Here is a 17,407-nt window from a genome sequence, read left to right as displayed (position 1 = left end):
TATTTAATTTAATTTAATTAGCCCTTCTATTTCACTATTTTTTTATTCTCAAATCGGTTAATGTTACCTATGGTTCCAAAATGGCGGCTCGTGTCTGATTCAAGGAAACAGAAGAAAACAGTGGGGACGCCGTTCTAACCTAACCTAACCTATTCTAATAAATTACCATAATTATTACCAACCAAATTATTAGAATAGGTTAGAACGTGAGTCCCCACTGTTTTCTTTCTTCTGTTTCCTTGAATCAGAGACGAGCTGCCATTTTGGAATCATAGGTAACATTAACCCTTAAATCATCATTAATGAATAGACTGATTTCTTGTGCGTAATCTAATGATTTAAATAGGTAGTTTATAATAATAATATTCTTATTAGTTCTCTCATTTACTAGTTTGTCAATTTCGAATTCTAACATACCTTTTAGATGATTATTGCTTTTTTTTTGATATTTCGTCCAGTTCTTGTATCTTGTGACTGACTTTTTTCATTTCCTCTTTGTAACTTTTATTCACTTCTTTCAGCTTGTTTACTTCACATTCAATTGATTGAATTTCAATATTTAGCTGACAAAATTTATCCTGAATTAGCTCATAAATAGATTTTAATGTATATTGAGTTTCATCTGTAGCTTGTGATTCAGTTTCACTTACTGGTTCGAAATAATCATGAATTTTTGGATTCCTCGTAGTTTCGGTGGGAAATTTGCTATCTCCTTCAATTTGGTAGTATTTCTCGCTTAAAATTTCTACTAATTGATTTTCATTCTCCTCGTCCTTGGAGCTTTCTTTGCGAGGTCTGCCACGTCCCCCTTTTTGCATTTCCGAATGGTTTAATCGTTGTGGGGCAGAGGTCCTGGATTAGTTTCGACCCCAGCAATTATTAGCAAATTTTTAATTAAACCCAAGGTTAACCTGTTGACAAATATCTATTTCTTTACGTAAGACATATTTCTTTTCTTTATGTTGCTTTCGTACTCTATCATACTGGATTACCGCTCCTCTCAAAGTTCACTCGCACTCCAGACGAGCAGTTCACATCCTGTAAAATCTCAAATAAAATCTTAAAAAATAATTGAATAAATGATGTTTTGTATGAGTGAAATTTCAAGACTTTTTCAATAAATTATATTAAAAAATTCTACTGATTTTTCTGGAAATATTGGAAAGTTTTTGAAGGTTTTTTTGGGAGGGGAGAAACGATAAACTATCAAATTTGTAAAGATAACTGCATCATTCTAGACGAAAATAAACTTGACATTTATCAAATCCTACAGTTCATATTCCTCATAAAATACATTTCTAAAGATAAATATCTGGAGATTTGCTATCAAATTCCTTACAGTGTATTAACATAGTCAAAACTATCTTCTAGTTCGTCATAAATCCATATATATGTCATGTTAAGGAAAAAAAATGCCTCCAATGTTTTTAGATACAAGCCTTATCTGATCAAGAATATTTCTTTAATTTTCTTATACTTAAAAGAAAATAATAATTCGAGCATTTACAAGTCCAGTTTACATTCCAAAATTACGAGTAAGAAGCTTAAAAATTAAATTTTGGCATTATAAACAGGCCTTGTATATAATTTATACATGTATGCGTGCTTCAGTAAATTAAAAATCGCCATAAAATACATTTATAGTGATAAATATCTGAAAATTTGCTATTAAATTTCTTACAGCGTATCGATATAATCAAAATAATCTTCTAGTTGCTCATAATTTATGCATTTATATCAAACAGTTTAGGAAAAAAAGAGGATCTTGAATGAGAAAAATGCTTTCAATTTTTTGACGCTTAAATAAAAATTATAGGGCCTATAAATGTCCAAAATTACGAGTGAGGAGCTTGAAAATTAAATTAAATTTCAGCTAGTTATGTCTAAATTATACAGATGAAATTTTGTAACTATAACATGCCTTGCACATGATTTATAGATGCATAAACTTGAACACATCCCGCATGTTTCAGTAAATGAAAAATACATTTTAAAACTACGAACTCTGTGCATTTTCTCGTCCTGCATTTAAATTAATAATAAAATTTATATTACTTATACCTTACAACTCGCTATACTAATTCAAATTCATAGAAAATAAAAATCTGAATATAAATTAATTCGATTTCTGTATAGATAATCGCATTAAATTGATTTAGAATTATGAGAATATATTAGAATTTTAAATTATTTTAATAAATTTTATAATTTAAATTTTTTTATATATAAATTTAGGAAGTGAAAACAAAATTATTTTAATTAATTTTTTAAAAGTTAAAATAAATTAAGCATAATTTTCGAATTAAATGCATTTCATGTTCAGTGAAATGAAATATTTTTTATTAGTTTTTTTATTATTATTTTGATATTATTTTTTTAAACATTTAGAAAATTTTGATAAGTTTATAAAAACCAGAAGCTTTACATGCAAAAAATTAATTATTTAAATTAAATATTTTCTAAATACAAATTAATTTATAAAAATCTTATAAATATATTTTTATTTTATTAAATTTCGGTTTAATATAAAATAAACATGTTAAAAAATTATTTCCTTAATTTTTTTATATAAATAGCTTTGCTTATTTTAAAATATGTTAAACTAGAAAATAGAATGTCTATCAGCAATATTAATTTATTTCATTAAAAAATACACTTAACAGAACAGGAGCCATTAATTCAAACTTAAGACCATAGCAATAAGTAATTATAATATCATAGCAAAGACATAATTAGTACCTTGTATAGCTTTTCATTTGGATTAACGCTCAATATGATCAAACATGGAGGCATATAGGCATCGTGCCATAATGAGGAAGATACACAGATGTTACAACTGCTGCTCCAGATCCCTCACACTCGTAAATGTTCAAAGCTGACCTATCTGGCCCCATGAATGCGTGTGGGTGACAAATATGAGAGCAAGTGTGACAACGCGATGGAGACATTCATGCGTAATCCTACATGTGTGTGGCCGAACATTATCTTTCTGGAAATGGTTGTTTGTAGTCCTGCCATGAAACTTAAGCCACGAGGTTGAAGGATTTCATGAATTACTGCTATATCGTTAATATCACTGGCACTGACACTACAACTGGGTGTGACCGACTAACAGTAGATGGCACCTCAGATCGTGTGACGTCTGAGGAGACATCAGTAGGAAAAATTCGATATTTACTGAACAGTTAAGGCGAGATCGAAGCGCTCAATAGTGACCCTCCATACTCAAACACAGTGTTTGTCTGTTCCTAAACAGAACAGTGATTAGTTGATAAAGACGATAATCAGCCGGTCCTTAACAGTGCATGCTTCTCTGTAGCGACATTACTATAAAAAGAAGCCAACGATGTTGGAGTGCTAATGGCAGGACACGTAGAAGTCGTCCTGCATGCAAATTTGCCTTCGCTAGTCTGCTGTACACGAACAGGGTTCTGTAGTCAAAGCTTCCACCTGTTTGGGGATAGTGAGTAAAGACGTCGTTGAGCTGTTTGAGCTTGTGCCACGACCAGGACGATCATCTCTACTGGTAGGATGTCTAGAGATCCAAAGCAATACGATCTTTCTAAACGCGCCGGCAATCCTCATCCGTTTACACGTTGTAGAATATGACAGTGTTTTTACGGTTGCACAGATCGTGTGAGACTTCATTAGCAAAGTTTCTAGAATTTTATAGACCTCTCTAGAATATTTGACATTGTTTTCTCAGATGGCATCTAGCAGTTTCTTGTGTAGTATGTAAATGTCATTCTGTATGACAATACCAACTTTATACAGTAAATATGCCAAATTTCCGAACGCTTTCTCGCGACCAAATTCTACACATGCGTCTTAAGATCATCAATTTGGTATAAAAGCAGCAGAATCTTATCGCCGTATAGTACAATCGTTTGGCAAGAATATCGTCTCCGAGTTTACAATCTACGATTGGTTCAGTAAATTTAAAGCTAGGCAATATGAAGTAGAAGATAAATACGCTTGGAAAGGCCTTTCGTCCTATTGGATGAAGAGCTGGGGTAGCGATGGATGCCACAACCCACGCCTGATCAAGGGAGAAATGAGCAAGACACTTGGTTGTCACCAGTGCACCATAGGTCATCAACAGACGAATATTGTGCTTCGCGACAACACATGACTACACGTGTGAAGGTTGATCCGGCAGAAGCTGCTCGATATCGGCTGAGAAATTCTTCCTCGCCCCTTATAACCCCAGACATCTCATTATCCGAATACCATCACTTCATTCAACACTTCTCGGATAGAAGGCAGTTCGTTGGTGATGAGATGATAATTGCACTTGCAAAGTTTTTTGAGTCAAAACAGCTCGAGTTTTATTCGGCAGGAATCGAATCTGTGATCTGCTCAATCGATGAAAGAAGGCGCTTGAATGTAAATGACAGTTATTTTCTTCAATAAACTAGTTTTTGTTTTTGAAATAAATATTGTAATATAAAACTCTAGAATATTCCAGAAACTTTTGCATCAAACCAATATAAACCAATCATATTAGAGTAATGGCGTCATGGTCGAACAATAGAAAAAAGAAAATTAGAGGTTACATTAAACCGCCATCTTTCTACGTCACACTCTTTGATACTTATCATTGAGTGGCACTTGCAACTAATGTGAAGGAAAAATAGATTTTTTTTTTTTTGGTCAATTGCAGTTATATTCGCGCACAATTCGAATTACTGGAACAGCGAGCTGCTTACGATTTACATATCTATTGTCACGTCATAAAGGACCAAATGGCAGGCAATTCGACAAAACGGCCTTCCTGCTTTCTTCAGCCCGATGATGTATAGATGCCTCTACGACAGAAGTGTCCAAACTACGGCCCGCGAACCAGATCCGGCCCGGCAGGTGATTTTATCAGGCCCGCGAAGGTTTTTGAAAAATACTGATTTTTTCGCGCGAACCCGTTTGATTTTCAAAAATGTATATCGAAAATTGATAAAACAAAAGGATTTAAAATTTTTAAAAATAACAAAAATGTAAAAATATATACATAAAATTTTACTTTAATTTATAGTCATAAAAATATTGCTTTGGGCTATTGTTCGGTAACTACTGAATTGGTACGAAGGCAGGCGAATAGTGAAGATACTGGAATACAGAGATTCTGTGGGCTGTCTTTGTATTAGTGAGTTGAGGGGGGAAAAGAAAGAATCGAAAGCATTGTATGTGGCATCTCTGTAGTTGACAATAGAAGGCAATCCCGAGGTCTTCTGTTCTGTTGTGTATGACTCATTTGTAAATTGGTATGTGTATATTCATATTTAATGTATTACAAATTAATTATTTTGAAGATTAACCTTATAAAATAATATTAAACAAGGAAAAAACAAAAAAAAGTTGATGACGAGTGCCGCGTTTTTAATGAAGAAGGGGGAGTAAAATACTTCTTTGTGCAATCGCAGTCAAAGAATGGCAAAGCTCTATGTGTAATTTGCAATGACAATGTTGCTGCAATGAAGAAATATAATTTACCTCGATATTATAAAACAAAACATGCTTCAACCTACTCCCAATTTAAGGACACGCAACGTACTGAAAAATTTGAAACAATGCATCGTAGTTTGTTTACTCAGCAAAATTTACTTAGGAAGGCAAACTCGGAAAATGAAGCATTGACATTAGTTAGCTTGAAAATTGTTTATTTGTTGGCGAAAGAAGGGAAACTCTTTATGGATGAAAACATCGTTAAAGAGTGTATGATGGAAGCTGTTGGTGAGTTGTGCCCAGAAAAGTTGAAACTTTACAAAATGATCAATCTTTCCCGTAATACTGTTGCTCGTCGAATTGACGATATTGGAAACAATAATCTCCACCAGATTACTGGTAAAGCGCAGCATTTCACTCGGTATTCTCTCGCGATGGATGAACCAACTGATGTTAGTGACACCTCACGACTTTTAGTTTTTGTTCGTGGAGTTGACGACGAACTTAATGTCACACAAGAATTAGCCTCCGTTAACAGCATGCACAGCACTACAACTGGAGAAGATATCTTCAAAGAAGTACAAGAAACGTTGACAAAGTATAACTTTGACTGGAATCGACTCCAAGATGTGACAATTGAAGAAACATGTTTGGTGCAAACGATTTCAAAAGCGATTTTCTGATCTTGACATGAATTCAAAGGAAATTCTGCTGTTTCAAAATCTATTTGACTGCAACGTTGCCGACGTTTCAAGTCAGTTTCAAATAAAAATTATTGATCTTCAAGCTAACGATCAAATCAACGATAAGTTCAAAGATGGAAACTTGATCGATTTTTACAAACTTTTTCCAGTATGAAGTATCTGAAATCAAAGTACAGGGAAAATTTATCGGATGATCATTTGAAATTATTGCTTATAATTGGTGTTTCAGATTTTAATCCCAACTTTAAAGAAATTATTCAGGAAAAAACACAGTTCCATCATTCCCATTAAAAGTTGCATGAAATGATTTTCTAATTATGTATAATTTTGCCGTGTTTGTTTAGTATTGGTGTATCTATAATTAACTGTAAAAAATAAAATTCAATGCTGCCTTATTCATAATGATATCTTCTAATTTACATATTTACGTGGCCCGCCGCAAATGTATTTAATCCTAAGCTGGCCCTTGCGGCAAAAAGTTTGGACACCCCTGCTCTACGAGCATTTATATAGGATACTGGAATACCAATTTTAAGGCGCTCTGATGGCATTTCCTGGCGTGCAATATGACAACAACTGTAATCGTTTACATACCAGTGTTACATACAACACTGGTGGATTTGAGTGATATTTATGGTAACGTAACACGTGGGTGATCTGCCAAGCGGAAAGTGTCTATCGAGAGGACTTTTAATATATGGAAAAATGGCTTCTATTTAGATATTACACGCGAGAAGAAAACCCAGGAACTCCATTTGACCAGCCTGTTAGTGGGACCAGGCCCGCGACCATCTATCAGTTTCGGTGGTGTTATTTACTCGGCCACTGGTGGGATAAGTATCGTAACTTATATATTTAACAAAAGTCCACCAGACTTAAATCTAATTAAAACATTTTAGAGGTTGATTAGAGAAATAATAATGGGTGGAGATACAATGACCTGTTTATTTCAAAAATTTCTCATCTAATTGTTGTTAAGTAATTGTTCTTTTAACGATCTACGTTAAAATCTTTAAAACTTATTACATTATATATTTAGCAGAGAACTGCCTGTATTCATTAACAGTTTAACGTAATTTATAAATCAAATTTCACGTCATGTAGAAAAGTAAACAAATAGCTGTTTCTCATTCTATTTATAAACTTTTTAATAATTAAATTTTATAACCGAAAGTATATAAACAAATATCAAAATAAAATAATTATTATTTTATATATAATACTTTGTAATATAAGACATTATAAATAAATATTTTATGTACTGTACGTACTTTATAAATGTATGCAAAGTTTTTGCTGATTCTTTTGAAGGTAGAAACACTATATATATATATAATAATTTTGTAAAATATAATATTTAGAACGTGAATTAATTTACCCTTATTGTTACATTGTTATGGGGGTTTAATTTTCATAGAGTTTTTGCTGTAAACATTGAAGATTTGACTAATAGGGAATAAAAACTGGTTGGAGATGACCAAATTGACCATTCATTCCTTAATAATTCTTTAAAAATAGGAAAGACATGTTTCTTCAATGTCTATAATGTGCAGTACATACGTAAAAACATATGAATACGTCATTAATACGTATAATTCTTATTATATTTGAGATGTTTCACTTTAGCACCAGATTCTATTTAATGTTAATTTCAGAGGCAAACAAACGGTGAAAAATCGATGCTTCAATATATAAGGTACAGTACATTGAAAATTCATAATATTCAGAATACAAAGGATTGACTAAATCATTCATTCATTCTATAGAGTTCATTATGTGGATAAAGATTATCAAAGATTGCCAAAATTGTTTGTTTTATCTAAAGTTTACTATATCAAACACTCCTTATATCCTGCTTCAGTGGCTGCCTCAATCGCCTGATCAGGTGATTGAGGGAGTATAGTGTTATAATTTTAGCATTTACAATAAAATCTTATTGTTGAAATGTTTGCTGTTAACTAATTTCTGTTTAGAACATTTTCGTGAAAATATGCTATTGTGACAATACATCCATAATGGAACAAAGAGGTTTCCTGTAGAGGAATCCATTTCTGTCCATTTGCACTGCAGAAAATTTAAACATTTATATATTCTTTTATAAGTTATTTTCAATTTTACCTTTTATACCAGAACACTTTAGATGTTTCAGGAAGAATACGCAAAATTGAAGGAATAGAATCGAAGAAAAAAGTTCTTTTGTGAGATACGCATCTAATTTGTTTTTACTGAAGAAGCCTATTTGCATAATTAGCAAATATTTGCCAATTTATGTATTTTTATATTATTATTAATAATTACAAAAATCCAGTAACGAGTTGCTTAACTTTCCCGGCAACAGCATCTAAAACTGCATGTAGCACCATCTGTTACAAGATTTTATTTCAAAATTTTTTATGTAATTAATTATTATAAAATGGCAAAAAAACTTAATTTTGAGGGTAAAGTTGAGTTTTATTTAAAAAAAAAACATAGCTGTAAATGCTAATAATGAGTAAAATCATTAAATTCGATCCTACTCGAGATACGACATACGACTCCCTCTATTTTCCCAACCCCTGGACCTTTAACCACCAAAATTTATTATCATCAATGCCCCTAATACAAAAACCTCTATGCAAAATTTCAGAAAATTTCGACAAAAGACACAGGACTTATTAAGCTTCAAACTGCGTAGACAAAATCTGCTCTCCACACATACTAACCATACACACAAAAGCCACACTTTCCCCTCTGTTATATGTATTAACAGCAGCTATGAAAGTAAAAAAAAAAAGTTTATACAAAGAATTCATGTATATAACTAATAATATCAAAATTATTATAACATTTTGAATGGTGCACACCGTTCTACTTGTTTTCCAGATAAGAAATAATAACTTTATGACGATCGAAGTTTGATTGTATATATATATTTATATACAGAAGTTTAATATATCTAATAATAAAATTTTAACCTATTATTTAATATTCTTCTTGCTAAAATGTTTAAAAATCGATGCAAGAATTCATCGAAAGCATCAAAATATTAAAAATATACTCGAATTTTAAAATCAATAAAATTTATTAATTATTGGCATGCTTACAATTATGTGATTTAATTCTTTGTAATGATATATTTAAGAAAAATATTTTTTTTTTAATCTGTAAATAAGGTAAAAAGCTGCCATTCGAAAGTTATTATACGGAATTGTCTATTCTTATTGGTGACTGCCTGGATCAAGGTTTTTGTTCCCATTACCGCTATTTGATTGTGAAGCTGTTTCTGGGCAATTTCTAGAAAGATGAACAAGAAAAGTGTTAACAGTAGGGGAAAAAATAAAAAAAGAAGAGAGAAAAAGAAGAAATAACATTTTTTTTCTTTGTGGTCCAGCTCTGCTGATGTTCCCTAAAGGGTTTCTTTTGTCCTCCTTTACACAATATTAAGTTTTATTTCTGTTTTTAAAATATATATACGGTGTGACAAAATATTACAAATTCTACAATTCTAAAATTTTCATTTAAAAAAATACAGAAAAAAAAATAAAAATTCTACTTTTTTTTGTTTTTTAAATATATATTTAACTTGAAATAGTCGATTGAGATAGTAACTGTTGAGAAACCATAAATAAAACAAAGCAATTATTTAAATTTAATCATAGTGATGCAGGAATTCTTATATTATTATCGAAACTGCTGCCTTTTCTGGAAAAATCGATTGCAATAATAATAAACTTTCAATAATCGTTTCTCAACAATTCTGACGTTTCAATAATCGATTCTTAAAGCATTACGTTTATAATAATCGGTTTTCAACAGTGATAAACTTCCAATAAATTCTCAGCAATTAAATGACTTTTTAAAATCGATTCTCAACATCGATTTTCAGTAATCGATTTTTAACAATTAAGAAATGTCGAAACAAAGCATTGTTGAAAAATCGATTATCGGCTATGTTAGATTTTCAAAAAAATCGATTATTAACAGTGCTTAGTAATCGATTTTCAACAATGCTTAATTTTTAATAATCGATTATTAGCAACGATTATCGACGATTTATAAAAATCGATTATTAAATATTTGCGAATTGTTTAATAATCGATTCTCAACAACAAAAAGACATTTTTTAATCGATTCTGAAAAATGCTTAACTGTCAATAAACGAGTTTTAACAATGAAAGAATTTAAGAATCTCAAACTCTTCAGAATGAACAATAAAAATACACTGAACCCTCGATTTAACGGAGTTCGATATAACGGATTTCGGATTTAACGAGGATCCAATGCAAAGAGGGTCCCCAAGTTAAAATTTGATATGAATCACTAAAATTTTCATTTTTAATAATATTTTTGCATTACAATTATTTGAATTTAATAAATATAGTATAGTAAAATATAGTAAAAAATTATATCCTTTCCTTCACAAAATTCGATTTTACGGGACTTTCGCCATTAACGAACATCCATTCGCCCCTATTACTCCGTTAAATCGAGGTTTACTGTATATTAAATTACAATATATAAAATCGTTATAAAATATAACGATTAAACTTGAGAAAACTTTAAAAATTAAAATATAATTATTTAAACATATTAAATAATTTTTTTAAAAAGTTTGGCATTATCTCCTATTTATAAATCCATGAATTATATTCGTTTAAAAAAAGAACTAAAATCTAATTTTAGAAACTTTACTATAAGAGAGAGAGAAAACTTATTTAAATTTCATACAAAATTTTCATTCAGAAATCATTAATAATAAGTAAGATAATCCTTTACCATTTATCATTCATTAATTATATTACAATGAATGTTTTCTATCGATAAATTCACTTCTGTATCGTTAACTCCAAACACATTATTCTAAAATCATAAATTTTAATATAGAAAGAATCGCTCTAGAATATTTTCTTAAAATCAACAAATCTAACTTAATGCAAGTAAATTAAGTTTTAGTAAATTGTTATTTAGTTCTTGAGTTGCAATTTGAAAAAATTGCAGACCGATAAATTCCCACTGTTGCCCATCTGTCTGCCCTACCTTAATCTCGAGAACAGAATTAGATAGATGAAATCCGAGACGAAATATGGACCCGATTAACTATATATGAACTTCCGGTCTTGGCCGGAATTCACGTGATTTCAATTCAAAAATTTCCCCCAGAATGGAGTTACATAGATGACCGGCACGACTCTCTTGCTATCAGGAAAAGCGTGATTTACAGGGGAAAACATTACTAATTTGAGATCGAGAGCATATTATTTTAAATTAAATAAATTTAAAATATGATTAAAAATTGCACCTTTTTTACTTATTTAATGAATTAAAATATTATAACAAGCTGTAAAGATAAATATAGAATTGGAATTTTATTATTATTTATTTATGTATTTTCTACTTTTGTCTTTTCTTTCTACTCCTGACTTTAAACTTCAATCGAGTTGTATCTTCAGTCTTCATGTTCTAATCCTTTCTTTATCGAACTTGTATGATGACACTGTGTCTTAAAGTATTAACTAAGGGTTGTAGAGTTAGTAGGGGAAGAAAGTTTCACAAAAATCAATAAATTTTCTTTTATTCTCTTTTTATTCTTGCAACTGAAATGTAAAGAGAAAGCACCTTTTCTTGTACAAAAAATAAGAAAAAATATATTCTATAAAATTGTAAACTATTCAAAATTTTGATTAGATTTAAAGATGTGTCACTGTATGATACAGTCGATAAAATTCTATTTTCAATCCTACAAATGTCTTTTTTCCCTTCTTCTTCAGATTTTAACATAGTTTTTGTGAGATTAGTTTTGAATCCCAGAAGCTGAAGATTCTTCTATAAAAATTGCTTTTTACTTAATTCCATTAGAATTTTATATATAAAAGTATTTAAAATAATTAAACGTGTTCTGTAGAATATTTTAAAGCATAAATTTCTTACATAACACTAAGAAAATTGGCCAGTTATCATGGAAATTAACATTGGAATGGGCAAAAAGGATTCGTGTAAAGAAGAAAAACAATTTTTTTCCTGGTTTCTTTTTTGAAGAATTTACAAATAGTAATTTAAAGTTATTAAGAATTGTATCGAGTGAAGTGATTTTGAAATATGTTAAGAAAAATACAAAGATGTCTTCAACGTTGTTGTTGAAAACCCCTCAGGCTCTGTATATTCTCTGATATACTGTTGTATGGTGCAGAAAGGTTTCTGCAGTAGCAATATCGAAAAGGAATAGGAAACATGCGATTGCTAGCAAAAAAAAAAAAAAAATTTTTTTTGCCAGAGGGTTGCCATGGGAAACATATCATATGACATTATCAGACACTAACCCTCTCTTTCTTATTGTCAAAATTTTTGCTTATCACAATAACTTGCTTCTTTTTAAATTAAATTGTTTTCGAAATTTAAAAAAATTCAATTATTTTATAATAAATTAATTTTCGGATTTAGCAGGTATTTAACTTTGTTATTTCAAAAAATAAAATTTAAATAATACATTTATCGACGTAGACATTAAAAAAATATTTTCTTTAACAGTAATAGTAGTATTTAAATTTATTATTTTTTAAATAATTTTTTTCAAAAATATGAAATATAAGAAAGCATTTACTAGTGTAATTATTCAGCATTCTTAACCGAATTTTTAAAAATTTTTTAAATGTTTTATTTCTGAATTTATAAATAAAAAATAATTGGTAAATTTTAATTGTAAAATATCTTAAATAATTTAATAAAATTTTAATTAAATTTTTATGTATAAAATCCTCTCTAAAGATCAATCAATGCTTGATTAAGACTTCTTAATGTGAAATAATGACATTAATCAAGCATGAATTGCCTTTTTTTAGACTGAATTATATAAATAAAAAATTTTTATTTATATAATTCAGTTTAAACATTATATAAATATTTTTAATTAAATTCATTAATTTTTCTTTAATATTTAAAAAATAAATAAATTGATAAATCCATTATTTTTTTAAAATAATTAATTTATATAATTTATTATTTAAAACAATTAAATATAGAAGAAGAAAATAAGCACACACACCAACATTCAGCATCTTTAGTTATTTCTTAATTTATATATATATATATATATATTTATTTATTTATTTAATTTATTCATTTAAAATGAATAAATTAGTAAATTTAATTACAAAATATAAATAATTTTATATTAAGATTTTTATAACGTAAATTCCCTGTAAAAATTGTATGATTAATGCCATTTTTTTTACATTCATTAGGGACTATTATATACAGTTTTATTGATCAATCAACAAAAATGACATTTATTGATTTACTGCTTATGGATCTTTAAAGAGAAAATTTAAAGTTTTATAAAACTGTTTTATCTCCCAATTTTTTAAAAAAATTTATTCTTCTCTAACCTCATCAATTAAAAATATCATAAAAATTCATCCTGCGATCTTTCAACCATCGATTTTACTCGCTTAAACGACGTTAAGAAAAAGAAATTTTTAATTAATTACGTATACACATTAAACAATAAAGTTGAAGGTAGAAATAAATACCGTATCCGATACAGTAATTTAATTATAATTAAAGATAAAATAAAATAAATTTTATAACTAGAAAGTATCAGTTTAAATTGAAATTTAGAAATGAGAAAATTAAATAATTAAATATTTCTCGTGCTGTTAATTAATTAATTTGAAATTATAACCATCAATCTTGTAAATTTAAATTATGTTTAAAATGTAAACAATTAATTCATCCCAAAATTATTTTAAATGGTTTTCCCTCCCTTATTTTTTGGTAAATAAATTCAAGATTCTACTAAAATCTTCACTTTTCTAAAGGTTCCTTATTGATTCTCTTGAATATGAATGAAGCAGTAAGTCATAGGGGACTTCTAAAAAATTTTATTTTTTTTTACTTTTATACAACTTTCTTGCCATTCTTCTTTTACTGTAAGATTTTATATTCACGTTCATATTGCTTGCCTTTCTCACTTAAGTTAGTTTTTCAATTTTGTACTAGTGAATAGAAGGTCGCAATTGTTAAGATTACTTTTTAAAAAATCGTAAATTTTACTTGATAAATTAAAGTTTGAATATTTAAAACTGTTTATATTAAGTAAAATTTATATTAAAAACGTTAATATTTCATTAATGTTTGTAAGTTTTAATAGTTATTTTGTTCTAGTATTGTTTTTATTGTTACGTAACTCATATAGCGTATTTAAATAATATGATAAATTACTACAACTTATCGAAAAATCTTCAAGATCAGTTACGTTCATCCTCCTCCATCATTGTTACGTTTTTGCCTATAGAATCACGTGCCGAATCACAAACTCACATGTACAGTACCTCTAACAAGTTTCGTTGTAGGTTGTGTCGTGTGTGTTATAAGTGTAATTAAAGTAAAATTTGTAAAGTGTGGGCCTTAAAAGTCATAAAACAAGGTAAGGAATCGAACAACAGTGCTGCAGCAAGTGTTTTTGATATAACAGAGAAGATGGTAAGAGATTGGAGAAAGAATGAAGATGCTATTAAAAAATGACAATGAAAAAATGTTCTATGAGAAGAGGAATAGCTTGCTGGCCAGATTTAGATTTAGAAACATGATCAGAGCTTATGCATTGAAGTGGGAACGGGCCAATGTAGAACAAGTCAAAGAATTTAAAGTAATAATAGTTTGGTGCAATCGTTTCACGAACAGAAAAAAATCTGGTAATACGACAGAAAACAAAAATTGCGCAGAAATTACCACAAGATCTTGACAAGTTTTCACAAGTTTGTTATTGGTATGAGGCAAAAATACAACTTTTCATTATCTAATATTGGAAATATGGATGAAACACCGATAAACTTCGACATGAAAAACAATAGAACTGTGGAAACAAAAGGCGTTCAAGTCAGAATTACAGGCTATGAAAAGACCAGGTTTACAGTAGTATTAACATGCATGGCAGATGGAACAAAGTTAAAACCCATGGTCATTTTCAAGAGGAAAACTACTACTAAAATCAAATTTCCTCCCGGCATTTTACATTTTACATTTTCATGAAAAGGGGTGGATGGACGAAAATGGTGTAAAACTGTGGATGGAAAATGTGTGGTAGAGGTGACCAGGTGTTCTAATGAAATCAACACAGTTTGTTGGTGTCAGATACGTTTCGCAGTCACATAACTGAGAACACTAAAAATCGCTTAGCACGGAACAATACTAAGATTTCTGTTATAACGGGTGGTTTAACTTCGATGCTACAACCTTTAGACGTATCTCTAATTAAACCATTCACAGATCACATGCGTGAACAATGGAATAATTGGATGATGAGTGGTGAAAAGTCGTATACGAAAGGTGGAGTTTTGCGGCCTACGTCACTCGATGTGCTGTGTGGTTTCGTGATCAAATCATGGGAAAAAGTGAAAATGGAAACAGTGATCAAATCCTTCAAAAAGTGTGGGATTTCTAATGCTATGGATGTCACTGAGGACGATTTGTTATAGGATACTGATGATGAATGTGAGGATTTTGCAGGATTTTAAATACATTGGTGAGTGATTTGTTTTATTTTATAATGGTTTTAATTTATATAAATTTCAATCTAAATTTTTTTTGTATCTGTTCTATAAGACGATCCATTTTTTTATGATTTAACTATCGTCTTATCTGTGGAAATATACGGTACATAAAAATAACCTAAATAATTAAATAAAATATGATTTTTTAAATTTAAAATTGTTTACATTACGTAAATACTTTTAAAACGTTGATATTTCTTCAATATTTTGAATGTTGCAAAGCGTACAAACGTTTCAATGTATGGTCTTTCGTAGGACTCTTAAGAGACACTATTTATGAAGGAATTTACAAATGTAAAGTAAAAATAACTTAAATATTTTATTATATATAAGTAAATGATTGATTAAAATGTTACAAAAATAACATTTTTAATTCGAAAAGTTAGTTTTAAAAAGAATAAAACTAACCAAAAATTAACCCAAAATAAACTAGATTTAGCTTTAGTTGAGTATACAGTTTTCCTAGGAAATTATGCTATTTTCTTCAGTGTTAAAGCAGTAAAGTATTTTTCAGTCGTCAACTCTATAATTTTATATATGACATTGGAGTCTAAATGTTGTCTAGTAAGTTGTTTGTACCGAATTAAAAAGTAACTCGTGGAATTCTTTGCTAACACTTTTACGCTCCTGTGCACAGTAGGATCAAAGAGAAAACGTTTCTTTGACATAAATTACTTTGCTGAAGATTTATGGTGGGAGAACATGTTTCTAAATAGACATTCGTTCAGCGTATGCTTGGGAATTTAGTCTTTGTAGGTTGGACGTCAGCCAACCTTAAAACAGCTTTCATGGATAATGCATTTGTTTCTTTTTTCTTTATTTAACTCGAAGTAGTAGTAATGGAGAAAGAGCAACAAGTGTGTATAATACCCATTCTATTATATCGAGCGTAAAAATATGGCGACAAATTCCGATTTTAAATATACAGGTTAAGCTGTAAATTACCTTTAAGATAATTATAATTAACGATAGAAGAACAAAAATGTAAAACAAAATTCAAACAAAAAAAAATAATATATATATATATTGTTACAATATTATTTCACGCTCGATTATATACCTTTTCAGTTCATTTCACTGTAAAATATGGTAAAAGATCGTATTTTATAGCTGAGTTAATGCATATACCGTTGGATATTACATTATTATATACCGAAAACACAAAATATATAGCAAAAATATTTAAAATAAAATAAAAACAAGAAAAAAAAATGGTCTACTTACCAAGACATACACCGCAAAAGGCATGACAACAGCTGATACTAATAGATCTGCAAATGCTAAGCTGACAATGAAATAGTTTGTTGCTGATTGTAAACTCCTTTCCTTGAAAACACTTAAGATGACCAAAATGTTACCAAACACAGCTAAGAATGGTAATAATATAAGTAAGAGTGCCCAATAGATTTTTTCGGTACTATCTTGATACACCGATTCATCCTGAGTGACGTTACTTGTTACGTTTTCACACAACCAGTCGGAAACGTTATCAGTTACGCATGGTAACACGCTGGAAGTTTCATTATTTGTAAAAATATCATCATCTATTATAGTGGACCACGAACTTTCGTTATTGAGCCATTCACTTTTCCATTCAGTGTGGTTTATATATTCTTCCATGATTCAAAAAATATATATACATATATCTATTTATATATATATATATATTTCAAGTTATTAACATTATTAAGCATCCTGAGATAAAGATTTAACTTTAAAAAATAATTAACAAGTAGA

The 17,407-nt window shown here is 29.3% G+C and overlaps 1 protein-coding gene across 1 annotated transcript in view; it reads right to left on the bottom strand.

The window, feature by feature from the left end:
• Positions 1–17,294, bottom strand: part of Dop2R (dopamine D2-like receptor) — a 100,162-nt gene extending 82,868 nt beyond the window's left edge. Inside the window, exon 1 of the mRNA XM_067277262.1 lies at positions 16,895–17,294. Within this exon, the coding sequence (XP_067133363.1) occupies positions 16,895–17,290 (396 nt within the window). The 5' untranslated portion in view covers positions 17,291–17,294. The remainder of the gene's footprint in view (positions 1–16,894) is intronic.
• Between the last annotated feature and the right edge of the window lie 113 nt (positions 17,295–17,407).

This window comes from Centruroides vittatus, unplaced genomic scaffold, assembly GCF_030686945.1.
Source record: "Centruroides vittatus isolate TY-2023 unplaced genomic scaffold, ASM3068694v2 contig_738, whole genome shotgun sequence".
Classification (NCBI taxonomy): domain Eukaryota; kingdom Metazoa; phylum Arthropoda; class Arachnida; order Scorpiones; family Buthidae; genus Centruroides; species Centruroides vittatus.
Note: the sequence above shows the minus strand (reverse complement) of the source record. Positions and strands in the feature narration are given on the sequence as shown.